At 39.4% G+C, this 24,340-nt stretch overlaps 1 protein-coding gene across 1 annotated transcript; it reads right to left on the minus strand.

The window, feature by feature from the left end:
• Positions 1-3,198: 3,198 nt before the first annotated feature.
• vstm2b (V-set and transmembrane domain containing 2B) lies at positions 3,199-22,922 on the minus strand. Its single transcript, XM_057347750.1, has 5 exons — positions 22,199-22,922; positions 21,598-21,785; positions 20,869-20,898; positions 20,028-20,430; positions 3,199-4,217 (listed from the first exon to the last, which is right to left on the minus strand). Exons 1-5 carry the CDS (start codon positions 22,269-22,271, stop codon positions 4,129-4,131), a joined length of 783 nt encoding a protein of 260 aa, XP_057203733.1. The 5' UTR covers positions 22,272-22,922; the 3' UTR covers positions 3,199-4,128.
• Between the last annotated feature and the right edge of the window lie 1,418 nt (positions 22,923-24,340).

Here is a 24,340-nt window from a genome sequence, read left to right on the forward strand (position 1 = left end):
CTGTTGAAGTCGTTGTGCTTTTAAAAACATTGGATTTAATTAATTGAAAATCTTTTATGTAAATGGTAGACAAGGACTGGGCAAAATAAATCAGATTGTGAAGATGGTGACCATTATTAAAACATTTTTGTGTGTGTGTTTGCCCTTCACTCTTAAAAATAAAGGTGCTTTAAAGGTTCTTCACACCGATGCCATAGAAGAACCATTTTTGGTTCCACAAAGAACCATTCAGTCAAATTTAGCCAAAAGTTTTTTCGCCACAAAGAACTTTTTGTGATACAGAAAGGCTCTTTTGGATGTTAAGGGTTCTTTATGGAACCATTTAGAAAAAAAGTTTGTATACGGCATTGTGAAGAACTTCTTTTTGTAAGAGTGTTCTTTGGAAGATACTTGCATGCTGACTTTTGAAAGGCATTTTTACGTTTCTTCTTTAAACAGCTTATTTAAATAACATATAGGTGAATGAAATCGATTTATAAAGTCAATATATTTATATATATACTGTATATATATATATTGTTTTTATATCAATATTTAAAATGAATATTTTAATACAATAATGTATTTAAGAAGAGTACAAAATCACTTGGTATTATGTTTAGTGAAAAATCTTGGTGTCTGATACCAGCAAATACAACTTAATTTCCTTAGAGTTCCAACCTCTTGTTTTAGACTCAAGGTCATTGTAATTTATAATATCTTGAGATGATACACTAACTCAGCTCAGAGCTCACTAAATCTGTCTGGTCAGATTTACATTACGATGGAGTCACAACAGGTTATTTGCATGTCTCAATTTGTATGACGTCAGAGATGATGGCACACACTATACGTGTGTTCACTCACCTTGCTTAAAAGTGTGGCCGCAAGGATAAGGATCTTTTGGATCTTTTCTGCTTATTCCTGAAGAAATTGTCTTCTTCGACCTACCCACATTCTTCTGTTGCAGTAAATTCACGTAAGACACACACAAGTGCTTGTGTCCACCATGCATGTTATTCACTTGTGTGGTGAGCTTTATCAGGGAGGGCAAGATTGTCTTAATCAGAAAGCACTGCCAATGAAACAAACAAAACATAATGCAAATTAAACAGCAATGATGTAATTGTCCTGTCTATGTGCTGGTGAATTGGCTAATGCAGATTTAAACTGATGCAGCAGATCTTGATCTACTGTAGTCTTTACTTACTGTAAGACTGTGATTCTTATGTTTAACATAAATTGGCTGCTTCATTATCAAATTAATTTTCATACCGTGCTGATCAATTCTTAATTACCACATTAAGCTTCATCTCAATGAAGCCATTAGTCCATGAATACTCAACAGGACAAAGTAGAATTTCTTTTCCTTTCATGTTTTGTTTTTGACATAATGCTAAAGGACTTTTCTAAAGGACATTGTGTATCCATCAGGGCACGTTATATCACCTTCTTAAACCCACACAGACTCCACAGTTAAGCACTGAAGCTGCTAATGTCCCCTAACCCATTTTCCATGACCACCACATTGTGAGTTTCTGGATGAAAATGCTTTGGTGATGGAAGTATTGTATCTAAGGCAAAATCATCTACAGTTTCTTTTTAATGTACAAAACATGCTTGTTAAATGAAACACATGTTTGTTTACACTGCAAAAAATGACTTTCTTACCTAGTCTTTTTTCGTGTTTTCCAGTAAAAATGACTTAAGAAATTGACCTAAGAAAATAAGTCTCGTTTTTAGTAAAAAAAATATGAAATTTCAGTGAATTTGTGCTTAAAACAAGCAAAAAAATCTGCCAATGGGGTAAGAAAAATAATCTTGAATTGAGTGACTAAGAAAAAGGTCAACCTTAATTCAAGATTATTTTTCTTACCCCATTGGCAGATTTTTTTGCATTTTTTGCAGTGTATTAGTCTGATAAGGACACAACAAGATCCTAGACAGGCATTTTTGACACATTTCCCTGTCAGGCGTCTCTCATGAGACAATTATGGCTAGCAAATGGAAACTTTGGCTTATGTATCTCGATTCCCGCAACCTGAAAAAAAAAAGTTTTTAACTACAGTAATTATGTTTAGGTTTAACAATTTCAACACAAACACAAAATTTCACATAAATATGATCGCTTACAAGTGTATATTTTTATGTCAATAATTGTCTCACTTGTGTATTTTTGTTTGTCCTTTGTGCAGAAAGACCTCAAGTTTTCAGAGCTTTGAATGCCCGAGCAACAACATGTACCAAGGACAGGCATCTTAATCCTTTCAGTGCCTTTATCACATTATTTAATTGACAGCATTAGAATAATTTAGTATACATATTACTACTTGTATGTTACAAGAGAATGCATTTGCATCTAATGCACCAATCATATAGTGCATGTTCCTTCCTACCCATCATGTTTCCTTAAGAATGGAGGAGGCAGGAGAGGAAGAGAGTTGGTTCAATTGAATAGTGGATGATTTACAGTGGTTAGAGCACTCAGGGTCTTGTCGGATGCTGTGCAACACATATAAATGGCTTTGTCAAACACTCATTAATTTGATGGGGCGGATAGGCCTTCACCAAGAGGAGTCAAAGCGACCTGGCTCATTTCATTTTTAAAAAGAAAAAATGCTAAAGTTGTGATGGTTCACTGGATGCTTGGCTTTACCTGCTGGATTCATTTATCTTTGCAAACAGTTATTTATTCTAGTAAGAGTAGGATGACCTTTCATTGTATGCATGAATATTAAAGTGAGTGAAAGTCAGTTACGTGGAGGAGATATACACAATGGCTGTCCGAGGCTGGTTGGTTGTGTCACACCTTCCAGGGTTCCATTAAGAGAATAAAATCCATGCTTTAGCATGGAACAATGCCTCTGTCATTCATCAGAGGATTTAGATAGAGTATGGTTACTTTAAGACAGAAGAGAGTTATCTGACCCTGCAAAAAGGTGATGTGTATTTGACTAATGAAATGAACCGTGAGTTGTCTGGCAGCCTCTGTTCAGTTGGTATTGCTTGCAGGAATAATGTGTTTTTCAGATGGAAATTCAATTGTAAAGAATATATTGCTGTTCATGACACCGAGATGCTGGAGTGTTTAGTTTAGACTAGCAAACTACTGTACATGTACTGTGGCTGTCTAATGAAAGTCCACCTTAATAAAAAAATATCAAAAATGTCATTGCGATGTAAAAACCTAAAGAATTATAATTTTCTTATTTTCTCTCTTTTTAAAAAAAAAGAAACAACTTTTATTTCAACTGATGTTGGCAACATACCAATGTTTTTTCTTTTTACATTTTTTCTTGACCACCATACCTTTAATAAAAATAAACATTAGAGGTGACTAACAACAACTATGGTAACATGTCTTTTTTGATCAAAATATATAAGGTTGCATTTTTATACATTATGAGACCAAAAAGCTTGAGAACTCAAAAGTCAGATGTGAGGAAACAGAATACACAGTAATACACACAGTCTTGTGGAAAGGACTGACATGAAAGAGTGTCCTCTTCGACATTACTTCAATGAAACCATTCATGCAAAAACGAAACAAAAAAAAAGAAAAGAAAAAAGGTTGGGAAATGTAAAAATAAACCATACAAATTAAATCATCAAATTAAAATTAGAAGGCATTCATGATTCAATTATTCATATTGTTAAATCAGAGCAATGATGAAACTGAAATGTAAAATCTTAAAATAAAAATAAAACCCCTAAAATTAAAATAGAAAAGCCATGCATTTAGCAAGGCAAACACTAGTATTTGGAAATCTGATGCAGCGTTTATGGATGTCAGTCGTGTGAATGACACAGTTGTGAAGCTCTAATTCACATAGACTCCTTTTTTTATCATATCTTACATTTTTTGTGTGTTTTTCATCATGCTTCTTATAGAATCCATTTTTACATCCAAATCTGAGTCAAATGTCCGACACAAGTCCCAGAAAAGAACATGGCTGTTTTTTATTATTCTGATGTTTTCATACGCTCCGAATCATACGCTGATCTTATCGTCGCATCCCATCCCTCTCTGTGATGTGCCATGATGGTAGATATATTTATTTTTATATATTTATATATATACGTAGTAATATTTTTCCCTTTGTCGTTTGGTACATAAAGTGAAATTGCGAGTTGTTTGGTTGTGGTCTCTTAGTAGGCAAACAGGAAGGGGAGGAGCTTATGCAGGATCAGCAGAGTGATGTAAAGGAGCGGCTCAGTAGTCGCCATTGTTCCGGAACCTGCAAATGTCAGCAGTAACAGAGAAAGAGAGACAGAAATGTTTGTTAGGTCACAGCACCTAAAAAATAATGTCCAAAGTGTTTCATTTAAACATACCTGTACATTCGTCAACATTTAAAATTAAACAGCATCTACTTTCTTTGCTTTTCCTCTCTAGCTATTTAATGCGTCTATGGCTTATTCAGCATCTGTGCCATGTTTCACATTAAAGTCCTTCAGATGTCTCATTCGTAAACACTACTCAGCAATTTTGCTCTTATCACCTCATTCCTCAGTTACAGGCTATGCACAACAAAGAACGCAGTAACTCCACACTTTCATCCGTAATTTTTATGCAGTCATCCGTTGAAGGTGAAAAAAGTGCTACAGCTCCCAGTGGGGAACACTGAGGAACCCTTGGACCTTCAGGGGAGCACCTTGCCCTTTGTCTGGGACCTACATGACATTTTCTCTTCTTCCCTGACAGCAGAACAGTAGCCCACAGGCTTTTTGAGCCCAAGCCAAGAAAGGCACAGAGTACTGAAACAGACTGTGAAATAAACACACTTACATACAAGCACAACTAACACCAGAAGGAATACATTCAAACCACATAAACACACAGTTGTCGTCTCTCTCCTCAATATATGGACATACACCCACATTCGCAAACAAAAACACACTAGTAATGAGTCACTGCTTAACAGAGCGCTCCTGACTTTCAGAGTGTGAAACGACAGTCTGTTTTCCGCAGTTCTGGCTTTCCCGTGGTCATATCTCACTGCACTTCTTTACTCTAACTCCCCCACCATCCCCAAACAGATTAGCATAGTGTGCCAGGCTGCCCATGACAGGTAAACCATGGCACAGAACGCTTGCACAACAGCACACGAGCTCCAGGAGCATGTTATACAGTGATCTCCTGGAGCGTGTCCATTTGACCTACACATTCACCGATGGCTGTTTCTTTTATCATCATTGTTGCAGAGGTAAGAAGGTGGTGTTGTCCCCTTACATGGGTGGTTGGGTTGATATAGGAAAGCATTGTGAAATGCTGCGGTTCAATGAAACATTATAGCGTGGGTTTACCACAGAGGCACTTCATATTACTTTCAGCTTGTTCTTCTCTCTGTTCTTTTTACTATTTATATATATATATATATTTATATCAATTACTGAACTTAAAATTATCTTAAAGGTTAAAGGCCACAGTGGCAGACCCAGGCTGAGTAACACATGGAAATATGGACTTAGTTGTGTTTTTATGTAAGTGTGTTTATTTCACAGTCTGTTTCGGTACTCTTTCTGCCTTTCTTGGCTTGGGCTCAAAAAGTCTATGGACTTATTCATGCACTTGTACGTAACCTGTTTTTCTTAGTATAAGGAGCATAAAATACAGCTACAAAAAACTTAAGACACCACTCCAAAATTATTTTCATGTGTTTGAGTAAAAAGATAATTTTTGTTTTATTCTGCGAACTAGAGACAACGTCTCACAAATTCCAAATTAAAATATTGTTTCTTATTTGCATTTATTTGCAGAAAACTGAAACAGAACAATTTGGTCAAAATGACAAAAAAGATGCAATGTTTGCGGATCTACATGCAGAAATACTGATTAAAGCAAAACTGGAGTGTTCTCCACAGCCGTATATTCCTCAAACAAAACTGAAGAATATATTTGTAACAAGGAAGGCGGGACGAGAGCCGTGAGGGAACGGTGCGAGGCCGGTGATGCGAGTGATAATGAGTGTCAGTTGCGCATTGCACCGGTCTCGCATCTCTCACGGTGGAGCTACGGAAGCATAAAAGGACGAGTGACAGGAGTGTACGACGAGAGAGGACCAAGCCTGGATATTGTGTATATAATATTTTATTTATGTTTGTGTGGCTGGCAGTTGACCGTGAGGTAGTGTCACGGTTGTGGTGTGAAGAACGCAAATGCAGGCAGGCAGTGATTAAGGGGTTAACACAAAAGACTTTAATTAAACAAACACAAAACAAGGACCCGCGATGGGGTAAAACAGCAACAAGAAAATAATGAACAAGCACAGAACGAAGACTGACTAAACACAAGACTGAATAAACACTTGACAAACTAAACTAAACACTTACTAAGACGATGACACAGCAACAACAGGAACAGGCAATAACAGCTAACGCTGGACGAGAACAAGGCAACTGAGACAGCACATAGCACACGCATACAGATACAATGAACGAACACAGGACAATGAAACATGAGGGTATATATAGGTAAGACAAACAAGGGATAATGACAGGTGTGGGTAATTAAACACTCAGGGGAAGATGACAAGGAAACGAGAGGAGTGGGGCCAATGACAAGACACTGGAGAGAACGTATATTATTGTCAAACGGACAATAATATGTCTCTCTCCACACATAACCAAAGGACTCAGCCCCGATCCCACCACACGACTAGAATTTCATAAACAAGACGGTGGGACCGTGACAGAGCCCCCCCCTTAATGAACACCCCCAGGTGTTCACCAAGGGGTTGACAAACAAGACATGACAGACTGGGAGACAGACAGGACAAGGCAAAACAAAGAAAACAAAATCAAGGGCAAACATGACAAGACAACAACAGGACTTGGGTGGGACATCAAAAATAACAAACATGGGAGGGGGGGGGCCAAACAAGGCCCATAGGGGGCAGTCCATGGGGGTGGGAAAGTCCCAGTCCCCGGCTGCGCTCGAGGGCGCGAGTCCTGGGGACTTAGGGGAGTCCTGGGGGGACAGTCTTTGGCCCTGGGAGTCTCACCCAGGGACCGGCTGGACAGGGCTTGACGCCGGCTGGAAGGCCGGCTGGACAGGCTTGACGCCGGCTGGAAGGCCGGCTGGACATGGCTTGACGCCGGCTGGAAGGCCGGCTGGATCACCGGACTGGACGCCGGCTGGATCACCGGACTGGACGCGGCTGGTCACCGGACTGGACGCCGGCTGGTCACCGGACTGGACGCCGGCTGGATCACCGGACTGGAGCCGGCTGGCACCGGACTGGACGCCGCTGGACCGCTGGACACGCGGACGGCTGGACCGGACTGGACACGGACTGGACCGGTGCACGGACTGGACGCCGGCTGCACCGGATGGTGCCGGCTGCACTGGACAGGTTCCCCGTAGTCTTGTCTCGCACCGTCTGCAGCCTTGGCGACTGGACGGAGTTTCCACCCGCACCACGCTCTTCCGCCGACGGTCCCCCGGACGTGCCGTCCCGGAGGTATTCAGCGTTGGGGGAACCCCAGACGTCTCCCCGAGTCCTTCTCCCCACTCGCCACGTCGCCACCAGGGAACCGGAACCGTGGAGCTCCAGCCAGAGGGTACTGAGTCCCCCCGGGCAGCGGCAGCCAGGACGAGACCCCCCGGGACGCTCGACCGTGGAGCGGAAGTTCCAAATGGAACTCCACTCCCGGGATCATCCCGGTTGGCCACGTACCTGACCATATCCGCAAACCCGAGAGGAGCCAGCAGCCTCTTCTCCGACGGTGTGAGGCGCCGGGTGAGGCAGCAGTTGAAGATTGTCTTCAACTCCGCATCACTGAACCCGGTCGCCTCTGCCACCGCCGAGAATGCTCTGGCGAACTCCTGGTCCCCATAATTCCCCTGGCGGACCCCAGTAGCAAGTGAGCCAGGCCGGATCGGGGAGACGACGCCTTGCCGTCCTTGGGAGCCGCCTGCTGGGTTCGACTTGGTTCGGTCATTCTGTCACGGTTGTGGTGTGAAGAACGCAAATGCAGGCAGGCAGTGATTAAAGGGTTAACACAAAAGACTTTAATTAAACAAACACAAAACAAGGACCCGCGATGGGGTAAAACAGCAACAAGAAAATAATGAACAAGCACAGAACGAAGACTGACTAAACACAAGACAGAATAAACACTTGACAAACTAAACTAAACTAAACACTTACTAAGACGATGACACAGCAACAACAGGAACAGGCAATAACGGCTAACGCTGGACGAGAACAAGGCAACTGAGACAGCACATAGCACACGCATACAGATACAATGATCGAACACAGGACAATGAAACATGAGGGTATATATAGGTAAGACAAACAAGGGATAATGACAGGTGTGGGTAATTAAACACTCAGGGGAAGATGACAAGGAAACGAGAGGAGTGGGGCCAATGACAAGACACTGGAGAGAACGTATATTATTCTCAAACGGACAATAATATGTTTCTCTCCACACATAACCAAAGGACTCAGCCCCGATCCCACCACACGACTAGAATTTCATAAACAAGACGGTGGGACCGTGACAGGTAGCTGTCGGCCCTTTATTTTCGTTTTGTTGTTTGTTTATTTTATTAAATATTGGTTTGAATGTTCACCGGTTCCCGCTTCCTTCCTTCCTTACTTTGAACAGTAGTACAATATTGTTGTACTGTTTATGGTATATATTGAATATATACCATAAACCATTGTTGAATAAACAATACAACTTCTAAAGTGTGACAATGCACTGACAATGGCACAGCTTATAATGATAACACATATGGAAGTGCACTAAACTAAAAATCTATCTGAGAAATACCCACAGTGTATAAAGTTAATGAAGTTATCTGAACTAGATCAGGATATCCATTGCCATATGTCAATCCCATCACTTCACCAAGCAACAGAGAGCAATTTTTAAAACGTTTCACTACATTTCTTCACCATACTCATCTTGATTCACAGGATCTTCCATTAATTGACCTTTTGTCAACGTCACTCTGCACGCAATCGAAATCTAGATACACAAGAGATTAGGCTAAACAAGGGTAAGTGAATACACAAACAGACGAGCAAATCAGCTAAAATGCCAAAGTCATGACCCTGACTGCTGTGGAAATAATTACAGTCAACACGGACGCAGAGGGATTCTGAGTCCAGCTCATTACTCACATGTCAGCAGTAATCTCCTCCTCTTCCTCACTTAACCCTCTGTAAAAGGATATTAATCTGTCTGTTTGCTTAATAAAACATTTAATGAACACTGCCCAGTACTCACAGTCCATGCCACTTTTAATAACATTTTGTTGCCTTTGAAGGATTATGGTTCTACTCATACTGTTATAGAGATGGATATGTTGGTACTGAGTATTCACAGTATACCCCAGACAATATAATCGGAATTATTTCGTTTTACAAAATAGAATTTAAAGGACATTTAAGAGATGCATGTATTTTGGCATTTCCTCTGCGGTTTGACTACAGTATATGGTAAGCCTCTCACATGTAGCCTATTTGAGCCATTTGTTCCTATTGCATTTTAAAGGTCCAGTGTGTATTTTTTATTGACATAAATGTAATATAATTTACATAACTATGTCTTCAGAGGTGTATAAAGACTTTACATAATGAAACATTATGTTTTTATGATTTTAGAATGAGCTATTTCTATCTGCATACACCGTGGGCCCCCTTGCATGATATTCACCATGTTGTTTCTACAGTAGACCTACATGGTTAAACTGCTCTACAGAGCACATTTCCTAAATACGTTACCTCCTTTGGCAAAGAAGCGAAAACTTGACGACATCCAGTCTTGCTTTCGTCAATGAAAATTATGACTAAATATCGTCATCAACGAACCTTTATCACGTGACGAAAACGAGACGAGACGCAACGTAAATGCTGGTCATGTGATGATGACTATAATTAAATGTATAATGCACTTTTGTTGACGGATAAAAACGAGACTAAATGTGGTTTACAAAATAAAAACTATGCTAAAATGTCTCTTCATTTTCGTTGACCAAAACGAGACGAAATGTTATAACGTTATTTCGTCTCGTTAAGTCACGTTATTATTATTATTTTGCAGTGTTTCTGTTTCCTGTGTCTCACTTCAGGGGCTGCATCAGGTCGCACTGCGCAGACGCAGGCAAAGTCACTTCCTCAAGCCCCACTCGTGGCAATATTTAGAAGATGCAGCTAAGGTGAGTTATCATAAACGACAACAAACAAAGTTAAGTCTGACACAGAGAAAGGGACCGATGGCTAGGGGTACATAAGATTCTTAGATGCATTGCGATGCGGACGTGGACGATTCCGAATCGATTCACGAATGTCAAAAATCGATTTTCTAAATGTTAAATATTTGACGGCATGCAAATAAGAGACGACGAAATGGCGGAGAAAGAAATCCGACCTGCTCAAGCTCATGTATGAAAGCATTTTGGTTTCTATGAAGCTGAAGGCAAAATGGCCTCGACAAGACATACATATGCAAGTTGTGTCAAGCTAAACTAACATACTTTGGAAACACAACAAACATGATAATTTCACGTGCCCGACCGGACAAGTAACTTGAATAAAACAACAACAGTACAACATATACAGTATGTAGAATAATAAGAAGAGCTGCATGTTTGTCGTGGTTGTGCTTGTTTGTGTGTAACAATAATCAATGCGCTTTATTTACACGTTATGTGCGTTATTTAAATAACAGGATTCCGCTCCGCATCTAGTTACATGGACTCTAGATGCGGAGCAGAATCCTGTTATTTAAATGTCATCTGGCTGTTATGCTTGTCTGAGTGAATTTTGTGCACAGTATTATTTGCTATTGAAAATTGTAGTGCCCTTGTAGTAAATTGATAAACACTGTATACTATAGTAAAGTTCAAAAACATGATAGTATCTAAGAATTTTACTGCAGTTTACTATAGTAAATACTATAGTATACTACAGTAATTTATGTGGACAAATATACCACTATTGTATAGTAAAAAAGGAAAAACACAGACATTAGAAAAATTAAAACAAATTTAGGTAGTCTAAAAATTATATGGCCCTAATTTTCCATCTGTATGTAACATGAATGTCTTTTGTCAGTTACCTGCCTTTTCATGATGAACTGCACTTGCATCATTTTTTTTTATGACAACAGACGATTTATACTTGTGCTCCTACTGTTTGGCCTGTGCTACCAAACTTTAAACCTCTCTAGCACCAGTGCTATGTGCAAAAAAGTCTGTATTAGTTTACTGCATTCTGTATGCTATTACAGGGGCACTGAGGGCAGTCACTCTTTTCCTGTTGGTTCTTTGCAATGCTGGCAAATGTAACCTTCCAGTTGACTAGCGAAATCACTTCCATTTGTTTTATTAATAAAGGATATTGGAAGTAAAATCGGTCTGGGTAATTACAAATACTTTAATTTTAATAGTCACACAGCAAGAAAAAGAAAATTTGTATAGGAAAAAAGATGCATTGAGAATCGTTTTATCATCGCATCGCAGCCCTCTGAATCGCAATCGAATCGCATCCTGACGTGCCTAGATATTCCCACCCCTACCGATGGCCGTAAATTCAAATCATAGCATCTTCCGTGTCTGGAATGGATGTATTCTTGGGTCTATAAGGTATCAATAATATAATAAGATAACCTTGTTTGAAAGGGGTTTGGCTAAAAGAAAATTTTGGTTTTGTCTATACTACTAGGTACTTATACTATATTGACTGGGTTAAATAGAATTGAATTACTAAAAAGAGACTAAAATACAATTTTCATTGACTAAAACTAGAGTAAATGTCATCAGTTTTCGTCGACTAAAACTAGATGAAAATAGTCATGGATAATTCTGACTAAAATAAGACCAAAACGCTTAGACTTTTAGTCGACTGAAAATTGACTAGACTAAAAAGTGTCACGGATTCGGAGGAAGAACCCAAGTGCAGGCAGGCGGTAATGACGGGGTTAAACACAGACTTTAATAACACGACAAAACAGAAAACAAAAACCCACAATGGGGAAAAAATAGGACACGATCAAATAACCAGAACTCAAAACAAACACTTCCCTCGAGGGGGGCAAAATAAACAATAATTCAAAACATGACACAACGTCCAAAACAAGGCAGGGTAATCCACGGATAATAATAAGACAAGGCAAGAGGAACACGAGCATAACATGAGGAGAATACAAAACGATTCAGCACAGGACAGCAAACACAAGGGCATTAAATAGGGAGACTAACAAAGGAAGATAACAATGGGCAGGTGTGGGTAATGAGACACAGCAGGAAAGCTATACAGGGAACGAGAGGGGCGGGGCAAAAGACGAGACACGAGAAAGCACATGGCATGTCCATAGTAAACAATGCCATGTCTTTCTCACACTAAACCTAAGGCTTTGTCATGACTCTGCCACAAGACCAAGAATAGACATGACATGATGAGGCAGAGTCATGACAAATAAAGAGTATGAATGTGACTAAAACTAATAAAAACGAAAATGACAGCTTGACACAAAGACTAGACTAAAACTAAAATTAAAACAGGCCCCCCAAAACAACACTAACGACATCTTAGTTCTGTGTCAGCCACCATAGTGCTTCGAATGGGAAGGGTGGAGTGAGCCGTTGTTTGCCATTCACAACCTCACCTCTAGATGCCGCTAAATTTCATACAATAGACCTTTAATTTGGCTTTGGCCTTCTATGCTACATTTACTGTTTTATTTTTGTGTGGACTACTCATAGTAAAAAGTTGAATTTCTTTAAATGTGCCAGTTTAATAAAATAAAATAGATTTTTGGCACACTGCAATATTCATTTTTCTTAAGTCCAGCCCTCAGGGAATGAACAAATGACCTGACATTCTCCATTAGACTCTCCTGATGCAATGCTGTGTACATGGTTATCTTAATGATTGGAGATTACTCAAATCTATAGGTATAAAACAGCTTGTTTGTAGGAATTAAATTCAGTCCAATTTTACCTCTTCATTGGTAACAACATCAACGTTTTGTAATTGCCATGCATTCGTCATTTTTTTCACCTCACAACTCATCTCTTGCTTTTATCAATTCTTTCAACTCCCTTACGATCCTAGCAGGTGCACCTATGAACTGTTATAATGGCCCTTGAGGGCCCACTGAGAGATCAGAAGCAATGGACTCTAAAGATGAAGGATTAGAGGGTTACAGTGTGATCATATCTGTTGAGCTGAGGGCATGTCTCTCTCCCTCAGAGGGAATAATAGTGTTTCAGCAGCACGCTCTACACACCTCCAAATACAATTGGCTATGGTTTGTTGAAACTATGCTTTAAGCTGCAGGTATACATTTGTCCGCCCCAGCATGCCTGTGAATGCAGAGACTAATATAGTGAATCAATAATACCAGCAAATGACTTCTTTTATTTTAGTATGTGACATTGATGAATCTTTATATAATATCAACCACTGGTATAAACAACAGCACAACTATGATACCTACACAGTAAAGCTATATGGAAATAAAGAAGCACAATATGGTAAAAGGAGGAGCATCATGACAGTTATTCCCTGTGGACAAGAGCAGAGCTTTAGCAAACAAAAAGATGAAAGCTTAAGGGTCTAGAAAAGAGGGATTATTGACCACAGAAAGACAACACAAACTCTGTATTCATGCTGATAATTGGCTTGTTTTAGCCAGTGCATACAAACATACACCGAGAACATCAATACAATATACCCTCAAATACTGCACTATAGAATTTTAGCATGGGATATTTCAGTTGATATTTTCTTTACTAATAAAGTAAATGCTAAAAAATAATAACTAACATGACTGTTAAATCCAGACACATCAATATCACTGATACAATGGACATCGTGGACAAATAAAGAAGCTATTAAAGGTCCAGTGCATGAAATTTAGTGGCATCTACAGGTGAGGTTGCAAATTGCAACCAACAGCTCACTTCACCCCTCCCTTTCGAAGCACTACGGTGGCTCACACAGAACTAAGATGTCATCATGTTTTCGCTTCTTTGCCGAAGGAGGTAGCGTATTTATGAACTGTGCTCTGTAGCAGTTTGTCCGTTTAGGGATCCTGTAGAAACAACATGGCGAGTTCCATGTAATAAAAACATAACGCTTCATTATGTACGGTCTTTATACACCTCTAAAAACATAGTTATGTACTTTGTATATTATATTGCATTTCTGTCATTAGATTCTCCAAAAAATTACACATTGGACCGATTTCATACTTTATTATGGAATGTCTGCCTATTTTGTCACATACAGTCATTTAAACCAGCTACCATTTTTCTATTATTCACGGTCTGAAAATCCTCACCGCTGTCTTACATTCAATGCTTTATGTTCAGGCTTACCTTCATCTCTCTCTCTCTCTCTCTCTCTCTCTCTCTCTCTCTCTCTCTCTCTCTCTCTCTCTCTCTCTTTGTGTGAGTCATTCGCTAAACAAAAGCTAGATTGAGACAAAGCTCTCCTTGATTTCCCTTGTATAGTCAGCAGGAACACAACTAAGCACAGTGTCCCAATATGACCGAAGCAAAGATAAAACAATTAACACTCATCCCAGAGTGCTGAAGTGCTTCCCACACAATGACAATCTACAAACACATCTAGCAAATGCATGCTTACAGTGGGGGTCTGCAGTTGGACTGGGCTCATCAGTTAAGTGTAAAAGCTGTCCAGCAGCACTAAACACTGGGCTTCTCCCCTCAAGCACATAATCATCGCACCACCAAACCCCCTGCGCTCGCTGTCATGCGGGATTGCAATTTGATTACAGGTGAAATAACCAGATTGATGTCTGCGGGTATTAGGCGTAGAGGGAACAGGATTCTGAAAACACAGTGATACGCACAGACACAAACACAAACAGAGAGTAGATTAAAACAGCTGTGCGGCTGGAGTGATATAAATGTATCAGGGTTCCAAGCAGGGCTTTAAAAAGAAAAAAAAATCATTCGTCCACTTCAAGTTGAATCAGTATTTTAACGTTTCTGTTTTTGTGTTTCTTCTGGAATATTTTGTTCCAAAAACGGTTTACTTATTATTACCGATTAATAACATTATTTTAGTTTAGCCTACGCATTGTACAAATACAAAGCCTAAAAAGACACATTTTTACTCTGTGTTTAAACTTTAAGTTTTTAAACATGTTTTAACTTACGGTAAAGCTATTAAACATACCTCCGTACATTTGGTTGATGCTCCTTTGTTTAAAAAAAGTGTGTTGTGTTGGCGTTTACAGATGTCTTGCATAATAATCTGCCATCAGAGCGCAGTCATTTCAAAGTGTATTCATGTTCACTTTCACATTATTGTGTACATAAATGAAATACATACAATACAGGGCCTTTGTACACCTGGTCACTTCATGCGTTCTCTGATTGGATAGCTTTAAGTCTATTTAAAACTGTTTCAGTTACAACTGGCTTCATAAGATAAACGGATATCAATCATAGGCCTCTATTCTATTCCTGCACAAAATGCAAAAACATTATTCAGTATTAATTCATTCTTCAGTCTGCCGTTTACATGTCACGTCTAAAGGAACATAGGAAAAACGCACGTTGCACCATTTTCTACTTGCCGAAGTGATGCACTCCTGTGGCGTCTGCCGATAAAAAAGCATCACGAGCTGTAAGTTTATGAAAATTATAAACTAATTTCAAGCACTGAAATTCCCTTGCAGTAGCTATGCTATTAGCTTTATTTATACTATCATCTGTTCATCTTTGTTGAGCTTCTTTTCCGCTGAGCTTCATCTCGGGAAAAACGAGAATGTCACAACGCATGAGTGTCGCGTCCGCATTTCTCTCATTGTGAGTGTGATCGTCGTGTGTATTTAAAACAATGAACTTGAGCTGAGACGCAACTAACTTGCTAGGAGGATTAAAGCGCTGACAAGATGCATTAACACTTGTCCAGTTTCATCTGGAATGTGTCCTAAATGTGCCCTATCCCTTTTCCTGACACAAACATCCAAACGGTAAAATATATAGTTTGCTTACAGAATTAGATTAGTAAAACCTGCTAAATCGTGTAAAAGAATTTTAACATGAATTAAACCTACGGCAAACACAAACAGCTTCATTATACAATTAGGAAGCAATGGCATTAATATGAAATGAGCTAACTAAGAAATAATTAAAGAGTATGCTGAGACAATCTCGTGCACCAATAAAAGCATTTAGTTATAGACCACATCTAGGTACATTTCATGCTTAATGACAGAATTAGGTGCCATCTGACAGGAAGTATTCCTTACAAAGACATTCATTTTGTAACCTCATTGTATTTTGGCTAGGTGGGAATCTGTACCCATTTTCTACAAGGCATTGAGGTTATCTGCTCCTTCCAGTCAGGATAGACATGCCACCCAGCCCTGCTGGGGAAAAATAAAAGACAGCAAAAACAGCAAGAGGCAATTTGATGCACCTGACAGCATGCAGAAAGCCATGCTTATCAGCTCCCGCCCATAGCATTCCTTTAATATTAATTGTTTCTGCCACTCAAAGTGATGAAATTGTGCAAAAGTGACAGACGCATGTTTCCGAAAGAGAATGTGTGTGTGTGTGTGTGTGTGTGTGTGTGTGCGTGTGTGTGTGTGTGTGTGTGTATGAGTGAGAGAAAGAGTGAAAGAAAGTAAGAAAGAAAGCTGATACCATGGCCAAAATCCTTCAAATGTAAAATCCTTTAAATCTGTCAGACTCTTTAACCGTCTCACTTTAATAACAAATAAGTTAAGCAGCTCTTAACCAAAAAAAGGAAAATCAAAATTACTAGCAGTGACAAAGGCACAAAGACACAGCTGACCATATGAGAGGCAGATATAAACAGTCTAAAAACTTTGATTTAGCATCATATTTAAAGAGATAGTTCTCCCAAAAATGACAATTCTGTCATGAATTACTCACTTTCTAGTTGTTCCAAACCTGTATGGATTTTTATGTTTGGTTAAACACAGAGAAAGATATTTGGAAGAACGCTTGCAACCAAACAGTTCTTGGACCCCATTGACTACCACAGTAGCAAAAATGACAATGGTAGTCAAAAGTGCCCCAGAACGATTTGCTTTCCCACATTCTTCAAAACATCTTCTTTTGTGTTCAACAGAACAAAAAAATATATATAAAGTAATTTTTACCACTATGGTCAATGGGGTCCAAGATCTGTTTGGTTGTAAGCATTCTTCCAAATATCGTTCTCTGTGTTCATCAGAACAAATAAATTTATACAGATTTGGAACAACTCGAAGGTGAGTAAATGATGACAGAATTTGTATTTTTGGGTGAACTATCCCTTTACTAAAACAGGTTAAATTGAATGATGACCAGTATGTGCATATGAAATACATACACGTATCATATTTCATTAAGTAACTTTGTACAGCAAATATAACAATATCAAATAGAAACGCATAATATCCGTTTAAAAATGTTGGAGAATTTAGGTAGGTAGAAAAGGTAGAAAATAGAACTTCAGTGACTTAACACAATAACAATCAACAATTTTAAACCATGCCATGTATTTCTTAGCAAAGGCAAATGGTCCAGCTAATTAAGTCTTAATGACTTTTAATGGTCAAACAAAAATGGCCAATATATAGCCCATTAAATAGAGAGATAGAGAGAGATGAAGAGTGTTAAATTAAAACCTGGAATGAAAAAGCACAGAGGATCATTACACTGGCAATCTTAATGTCCGACGTGTTCACCAAATGGCTGCCTCCATGTCTGACTGCATTAAAGATAGGGTTGGTTGAGCATGTTGCCGCACATACACTCACTGCCACATGCGCACGTTTTCATGATCCCACACACATTGTGTGTCACCATTTGATTAGTGTATCAAACATGACTTGCTGTTTCACACCTTCTTCATGAAGAAACAAAGCTGCCTTAAATTGCTTTGGTTGAATTCACAGTACACAGGGAAAATTGTTGCAACCTGATTAAAAGTGTAAACACATTTATAAAGATACTTTTTTCATGTCTTTATAAATAGTAGGATACTAATCAGGATTTTAAAATGAATATTTCTTGAATGAATTATAGATTGTCTTCTAGAAATTATATTATAAAATTTAGATTTTCCAAAAAAATTGTTTTTGATTAATAGGCTTTATGCTGAAACTGGAAAACATTGTATTCGGTTCAGGTCTTTTGTATGCACTTATTACATATAGAACTGTTTCACTCAAAATGCCTTTAAGAAAAGATACCAAATATTAGCTAAATCAATATATGTAATACATGCAGATTGATATTTTAAAGTTTTTTATAATTCTTTTCACTGACATTTGAATATAACATTTTATAAAACACAAAAAATAAAAACAACAAAGCTGAATTAGATGATTACCTCAAAAATCAATAGATATCTCTGCTATTTCATAATACTCTTAACACTTGTCTGACAAGCGGATGTAACAAGACCTGTTTTCCAGTTTGGTCAAGTGATGTTCAACATATACCCTATTCAAAATGATAGAAACAGACAGTGAGTAGACACAACTGTCCTAGAACACAAATATTGACAGTGACCACTCATAAAGCGTACAGACACCAACAGAGTCAATAATTAGTTGCCCTCTTTTAAAACTATAAAATGCTTCTAAATTCACTGTATCTTCCAACAGACCACAGTATTTAGTCAAGTTACCTGCATCCCCGCCACAAACGCCTCTGGCTCAACTAGACACTTGATGTAATCACTCGCCATTGTCTGCAGAAATCACTTCTGCGGTGACAGAACGTAGAGTCAGAAACAAACCCAAGCCTTTAAATCCCCACCGAAGGCCCCATAAATAGCGGACCTGACCTCGGGGCCAGAGTTAAAAAGACAAGGTGATGTCTTGATAACCTCACTGTCACACCGCACTGTGGTCATAAAGAGACAATAAGGGTCAGGACTGATGCTCTGAGACAGGACAGACCATATCGGTGCTTCCTGCTTCAGACAGAGAAAGTGTCATCAAGTGCTTTTATTACTTTCTCTCTCTCTTGCTTCCCTTCAATCTTCTGATTTCTGCCTTTCACAGAGAGTACACTGATACATAAACAATCACACACACCTCCACACATACAATTTTCTCCCAGACTGCCTGCTGAGCAGACAGGGGCTTGATACGGCAGGGCATCAAATTAAACCTTCCAGCAGCGACTGTAAAATGTGATTATTCTGAGATGTGCTTCATTGATTAGTGTGCTTTGTGCCTGTCTGAAAAAGGGATGCCTCTCCATCACATACACATTGACATCAATCACAGAAATAGACAGCACTCTGAGGTATGTCAACAGAATGTACCGAATAATGCTGGTAATAACATTGGGATTTATCGTCCTCAACCACGTACGGATAAACAATTCAATGTTCTGTATTTCACTATATGCAAGAGTCACATTCGACACACTCTCATTGACCACTTCATTAAAGATACATCCAAATAAACTTTGAATCGATAGAGGTCATTCAAGTTGATTCACTATAATAACAAGATGGTGCAATGGTATTATTATGGATGGAGGAAAGCACAATGCTTAATATGGCGGCTTTTAAGAAGAAAGCCCTGACTTCCAGTAAAACAAGCCAACTGTCAATCATTAAAGACAAACGATTCTCTAGGGAAGGGGATTTGTACAGAGTACACAACTTGCACATACGCGCAACATGTAATGTGATTCTTAACAGCAGTTTGAGCTTATTAGAAACAAACTTTATATCAGGTTTAACTGTTTATCAACATAATGTACCAGACTGTAATGTGATTCACAGGCCTATATTAAACTAGCAGAAATATGTAGTTTTATTGTGACCTTTGCCAACAAATGTAGGTAGGCTATATTTATGAACTTCGTCTTTTATGAAAGAAATAGCTGCCAAGAGGCGTTGTAAACACGGCCGTCAATTGACGAGACTTTCCTTAAAGGGACTTTGTTTTTACGTTTAAATACGTATCAAGCAAATCCCCAAATGCCATTAAAATAATCTCACTCAATCAAGCTCCAACACCCTGTTTTACCTCTTTTGACCACTCAGTGCCGCTGTTGCACTTTCACTCACCGGATCCGTGCTGTTGTCTCAGGATGGATGAATTGCCTGGCCGAGGCGAGGCTGAAGACTTGACTGCAGTGTCAGTCGTGGTGGCTGAGGCGGGAGCGGGTCCGATTCCGAGCGGTGGAGGCACGCGGGGTTTTCCCTGACCCTGGCCCGGCTCGGATGTGGCCCGTCCGCCCGTCGCCGTGTTACTGTTTCTCAGCGGCCATCGGTTCTGGATATGCGACACGGCCTCCTCGGCCAGCATTCCCTCGCGTGATGTCACGCGCAGAGTGGCCTGCACCTTGTTTTCCTGAGTCTCATCAGAGTACAAGTCCAAAACCCGACACTCATACACGCCCTCGTCCTCCTTCCGGACGCCCGACAGGCTAAGCTTGTGGGAAATGGCGTTGCCCTGGACTCTTACCGTCTGCTCATGGAGACAGAAACAAATTATATTAAAATGGTGTTTGCGAAGATAATCCATCTTTTACGTATCATTATAATTTTCGTATTTTTCATTAAAAGGCAACTGGATGAAAGTGCAATTTAGAATTTGCTGTGTGCACCTTTAAATGCTGTAATACAGCTGATAAATACAGAATTACATTTTCCCTATAGCCTACATAATGTAAGCGTAAAACAGGATTTTAGTCAGTTTTTGATTTCCGTTTATTAAAATTAAAGCAATTATAACAGACAATCCGCCGAAAGACGGAGCTCCTGCCGCCGAATCGCAGCTGTAATATATTCATGTAATGAATCACGTGTCAAACACACTAAATCCATCTCATGGATTGTTTTTGTATTTTATTTCGTCTTCTGTAATTCCACAAAACGCTCACAAAATGATCATCGGAATACTCACGCTTATTTTCGTGGCGTCCCGGTGGGCAACCTGTAACAGATCACATCCAAACATGAACAGGCAGCTAGAGTGATTCATTTTCTTGTGTCATAATATCAATAGGGAACTACTGTTTAAGCTTGAAAGACCCTCGCAGTTAATCATAGACGAGAGGTCCAGTCATTCTCATCAGCACCATGGACAGCAACAGTTGCGCGTATCACATTCGTTTTCCTGTCACGTTTTATGGCTTAGGCTATCTTTCATATGGATACGTTTTTTTGTATTTCTGGTTTGAATGCAATCTAGTCATTCATGTCACACGTGTCCTATTGATGTACGCTGAGGTAAATAGAGAGACGTTAGTTTTGTATTTGAAATGTGCGATTTATTTTTTTCTTGGCGTACAATGATCCATCTCAGGGCCAAGTTAAAGGCTTTGTGACATTTATATCATATTGAGCATGACATCACATTCATATCCTTCAGCCGAATCTCCACACCCCAGACCCACAACCCAACATGATTGAATGACGTGCTTTAGTCATCGATTGCTTTCGTGCGTTTATTTGGGCTCACTCATCACAGGGATACATCAAAGAAGTACGCCGGGGGAAATATGAGTACGTGAAACCTTCTTGCATCCCACTGCGGCCGTCAAACAGCCCCCCTGGTGCAACTTTCACAACAGGTCTCCTATGGAAAACTGCCTGTTTTCATGCATCTCATAGAAAACCAAAGCCCCTTTACCTTGGGTCTGTTGGCCGGAGCGCTAATCTGAAGTTCGTGAGCGAGCTCTTTATGGGCTGCTTCCTTGAGGTACCACCACTGAATCTCCAAAGAGAAAGGCGAGACTCCAACGGCTCGAAAAGCGCACGGCATCTCTATGTCCTCGCCCTCACCGACACTCACATCTTTGGGCACTTCAGTAAATGAGGCTTAATAAAGAAAACACATCAATAACATATAGTTAGTACAAGAAATCATTAGAATTGAGAAACCAAATAGGCATATTTATGATATATGCACGCATTTGTGTTTTGTTAATCGTTTTCAACAATTATTTAGTCTATTGTGTTAAGTTTCAGATAGGAGGATGTTCAACTCTCCACGTAAACATGATATTGCCTAGTATACATATGAATTTAATATAATGAAAAATGGCACGATAAAACAGTAAATAACAAATCCAACATAACCAGATGTTAATAATTCAGCATCACTATAAAAAAAGAGAAAAACTTAATTTCAGAATCAGTAAGACGCATCTGCTATCTCTCAGTAGACTCTGCTCTTAAATACGCAACAGAGAGTTAAAATATCTGAAATCGAGGACTATAAGTTTACTCACCATTTACGTAGAATAGCAGGGGCGCATTTAGGATCAAATAATAAAAGACACCGTAGAGTCCCCGTTTTTCCATGTCATAAATAAGGTGGTCAGATTGGAGAACGAGTGAAAGTGGTCATTTGACCAGAAGATACAGGTTTTATTTCATCATCATCGCCATAACTTCGTCTGGTGTTGCTTTAGAAGACACAATTTATTTCTCCGAAATGTACAATAAACGGTCTGAAATCTCCAAATAAGATACTCCAAAAGGATGCTGCATCAGTCAGCCAAAACGTAAAATCCAATGTTGCGGACCAGAATGCCCCTTTTCTCTTGTAAAATCTATGCGTTCTGCAGGATCTTTTACGGTATACTCGAGCGATTATCCTTTCCCTCCTAAAGAATCCTCTGTTTGACCATACGCTTCTTATCAAGATAAAACTTGCTTTCAGCAGTAGGAAATAAGCTCACTTCGGTCTCCAAAAAAAGAGAAAAGATCCGCGATTCGTTTCCACCACCCATCACAAAACAATGCCGTGTATATGTCCTCGAAACAAAAATAAAACAAAATGGAAAAAATCCAATGTCAGTGGATTACCTCGACGTTTTTAAGATGCAGTTAAAGTACCTAAACGAAGAAGAGACATCAGTGGATAGTTCCAGCTCTGTGTGTGCGCGCGTGAGCAGCGAGGAGGCGCTTTGGCATCTCCAAACCCGCGAGACCACTGACAGACCGACGGGGTTTGGGAGCAAACTAACTCTCTGTCTCTCTAATCAGCATAAGGCTCGACCAATAAGAGGAAAACCGTTCCAAACGACGTCCACAGCAAATGACTGGCCAGAAAATAAACGGCAGTTAAATGATTTATACGATTTACTCTACGAGATCAACAAGCATCCCTTAAAGTAACTACCGTCACAGACTAAAGTCTTTTTTTATTTTAATGTGAAACACTTCAAGGTTTCAGATTAGGCATACATTTAATCTAATCTAAGACTGTGCTTCTGGTATTAATAACAGAGGAAATCTGCATTTCTTATAGCGACAGACAAATAAAACATATTTTTTTCTTTAATTGTGGACATGACCACACAGGACTTCAGTAACTCAGGTTCATTACTTCCGTTTCAACCCTTTAACATTCCAGTATTAGAGCTGAAAAAGGTTGCAGTCAGAGCAGCTGTTGTTATAATTGTAATGTTTTAAGTTATAGTAGCCAAAAAATGTGAAAAATTGAGCTTATATTGAAAAACGGACAATGATTAAAAACAAACTTAAAAACGTCAATGTACTGCATGTTTGCTACAGATAAAAAAATAAGCATATTCCTTCACGTAGAATTGCAGGATGTGTCACCATATCTGACCACTAATCCAGCGTTGTCCCTGGAGTCCCAGGCTTGTGCAGCAGAGTGCTTCTCTGGCTGAATCCTAAAACAGCCCTCCCCCCAGCTGCCTGCCTGCCAATAATGTAGCACTTGTTCACCCCTACACTCCTATTAGCACTTCACCAACACAGAAAGCAAGAGATGGAGATAAAGGGAGAAACGGGGCTAGACCAATATTAAAATTAAGCTTTTGCAGGTTACTGATGTATTTGTACTCGTATATAAGAGAGATGGTAAGAGAGAGTAGTCAGTGTGGTTGATAAACAAGACGAGAAGGTATATGAACTAGCGAGGCAGTGTGAGAGGCAGAGAGGGATTCAACAGTAGGCTAATGTATATCCTTCCACTGCAGGCAGATACTCATCAGTAAAATAGTTCAACAACATCTCAATATTTTTTTGTGAGAGATGTCAGGAATCCAAAGTTAACTGATGGCGCATTTCTGTCCATCTCTCATGTCCCTCACCTGCAGGTCAACTGCTTGTCCTTGACAATGAGGCAGGTGCCAGTGTGTTTACCCTTAGCGTCACAACAATTCTAAACCTTTTACATTGCATAAAGCTTTAACCGAACAATGCTTGTCATTGAACTACACTCTGACCTTTTTGTGTCTGTATGAAGATGTCCAAACACAAACAGGCACATAATGAGCTCGGACCGCTATTCACAATTCATTTTGTTAGAATAACTCTGATCAGTATCACCCAGTAAATGGCACTATGGCAAAAGCCACCTCATCTGAGCCTGTCACTAATGATGAGATGCCCTTTAT

The sequence above is a fragment of the Triplophysa rosa genome, linkage group LG1 (genome assembly GCF_024868665.1).
Source record: "Triplophysa rosa linkage group LG1, Trosa_1v2, whole genome shotgun sequence".
Classification (NCBI taxonomy): domain Eukaryota; kingdom Metazoa; phylum Chordata; class Actinopteri; order Cypriniformes; family Nemacheilidae; genus Triplophysa; species Triplophysa rosa.

Coding starts and splice junctions, on each gene's coding strand:
- vstm2b (XM_057347750.1), bottom strand. CDS start 22,271: ATGGAAAAACGGGGACTCTACGGTGTCTTTTATTATTTGATCCTAAAT. Junction 21,786..22,198: donor CCTGCTATTCTACGTAAATG/GTGAGTAAACTT, acceptor TTCTTTATTAAG/CCTCATTTACTGAAGTGCCC. Junction 20,899..21,597: donor CTCCGGCCAACAGACCCAAG/GTAAAGGGGCTT, acceptor GATCTGTTACAG/GTTGCCCACCGGGACGCCAC.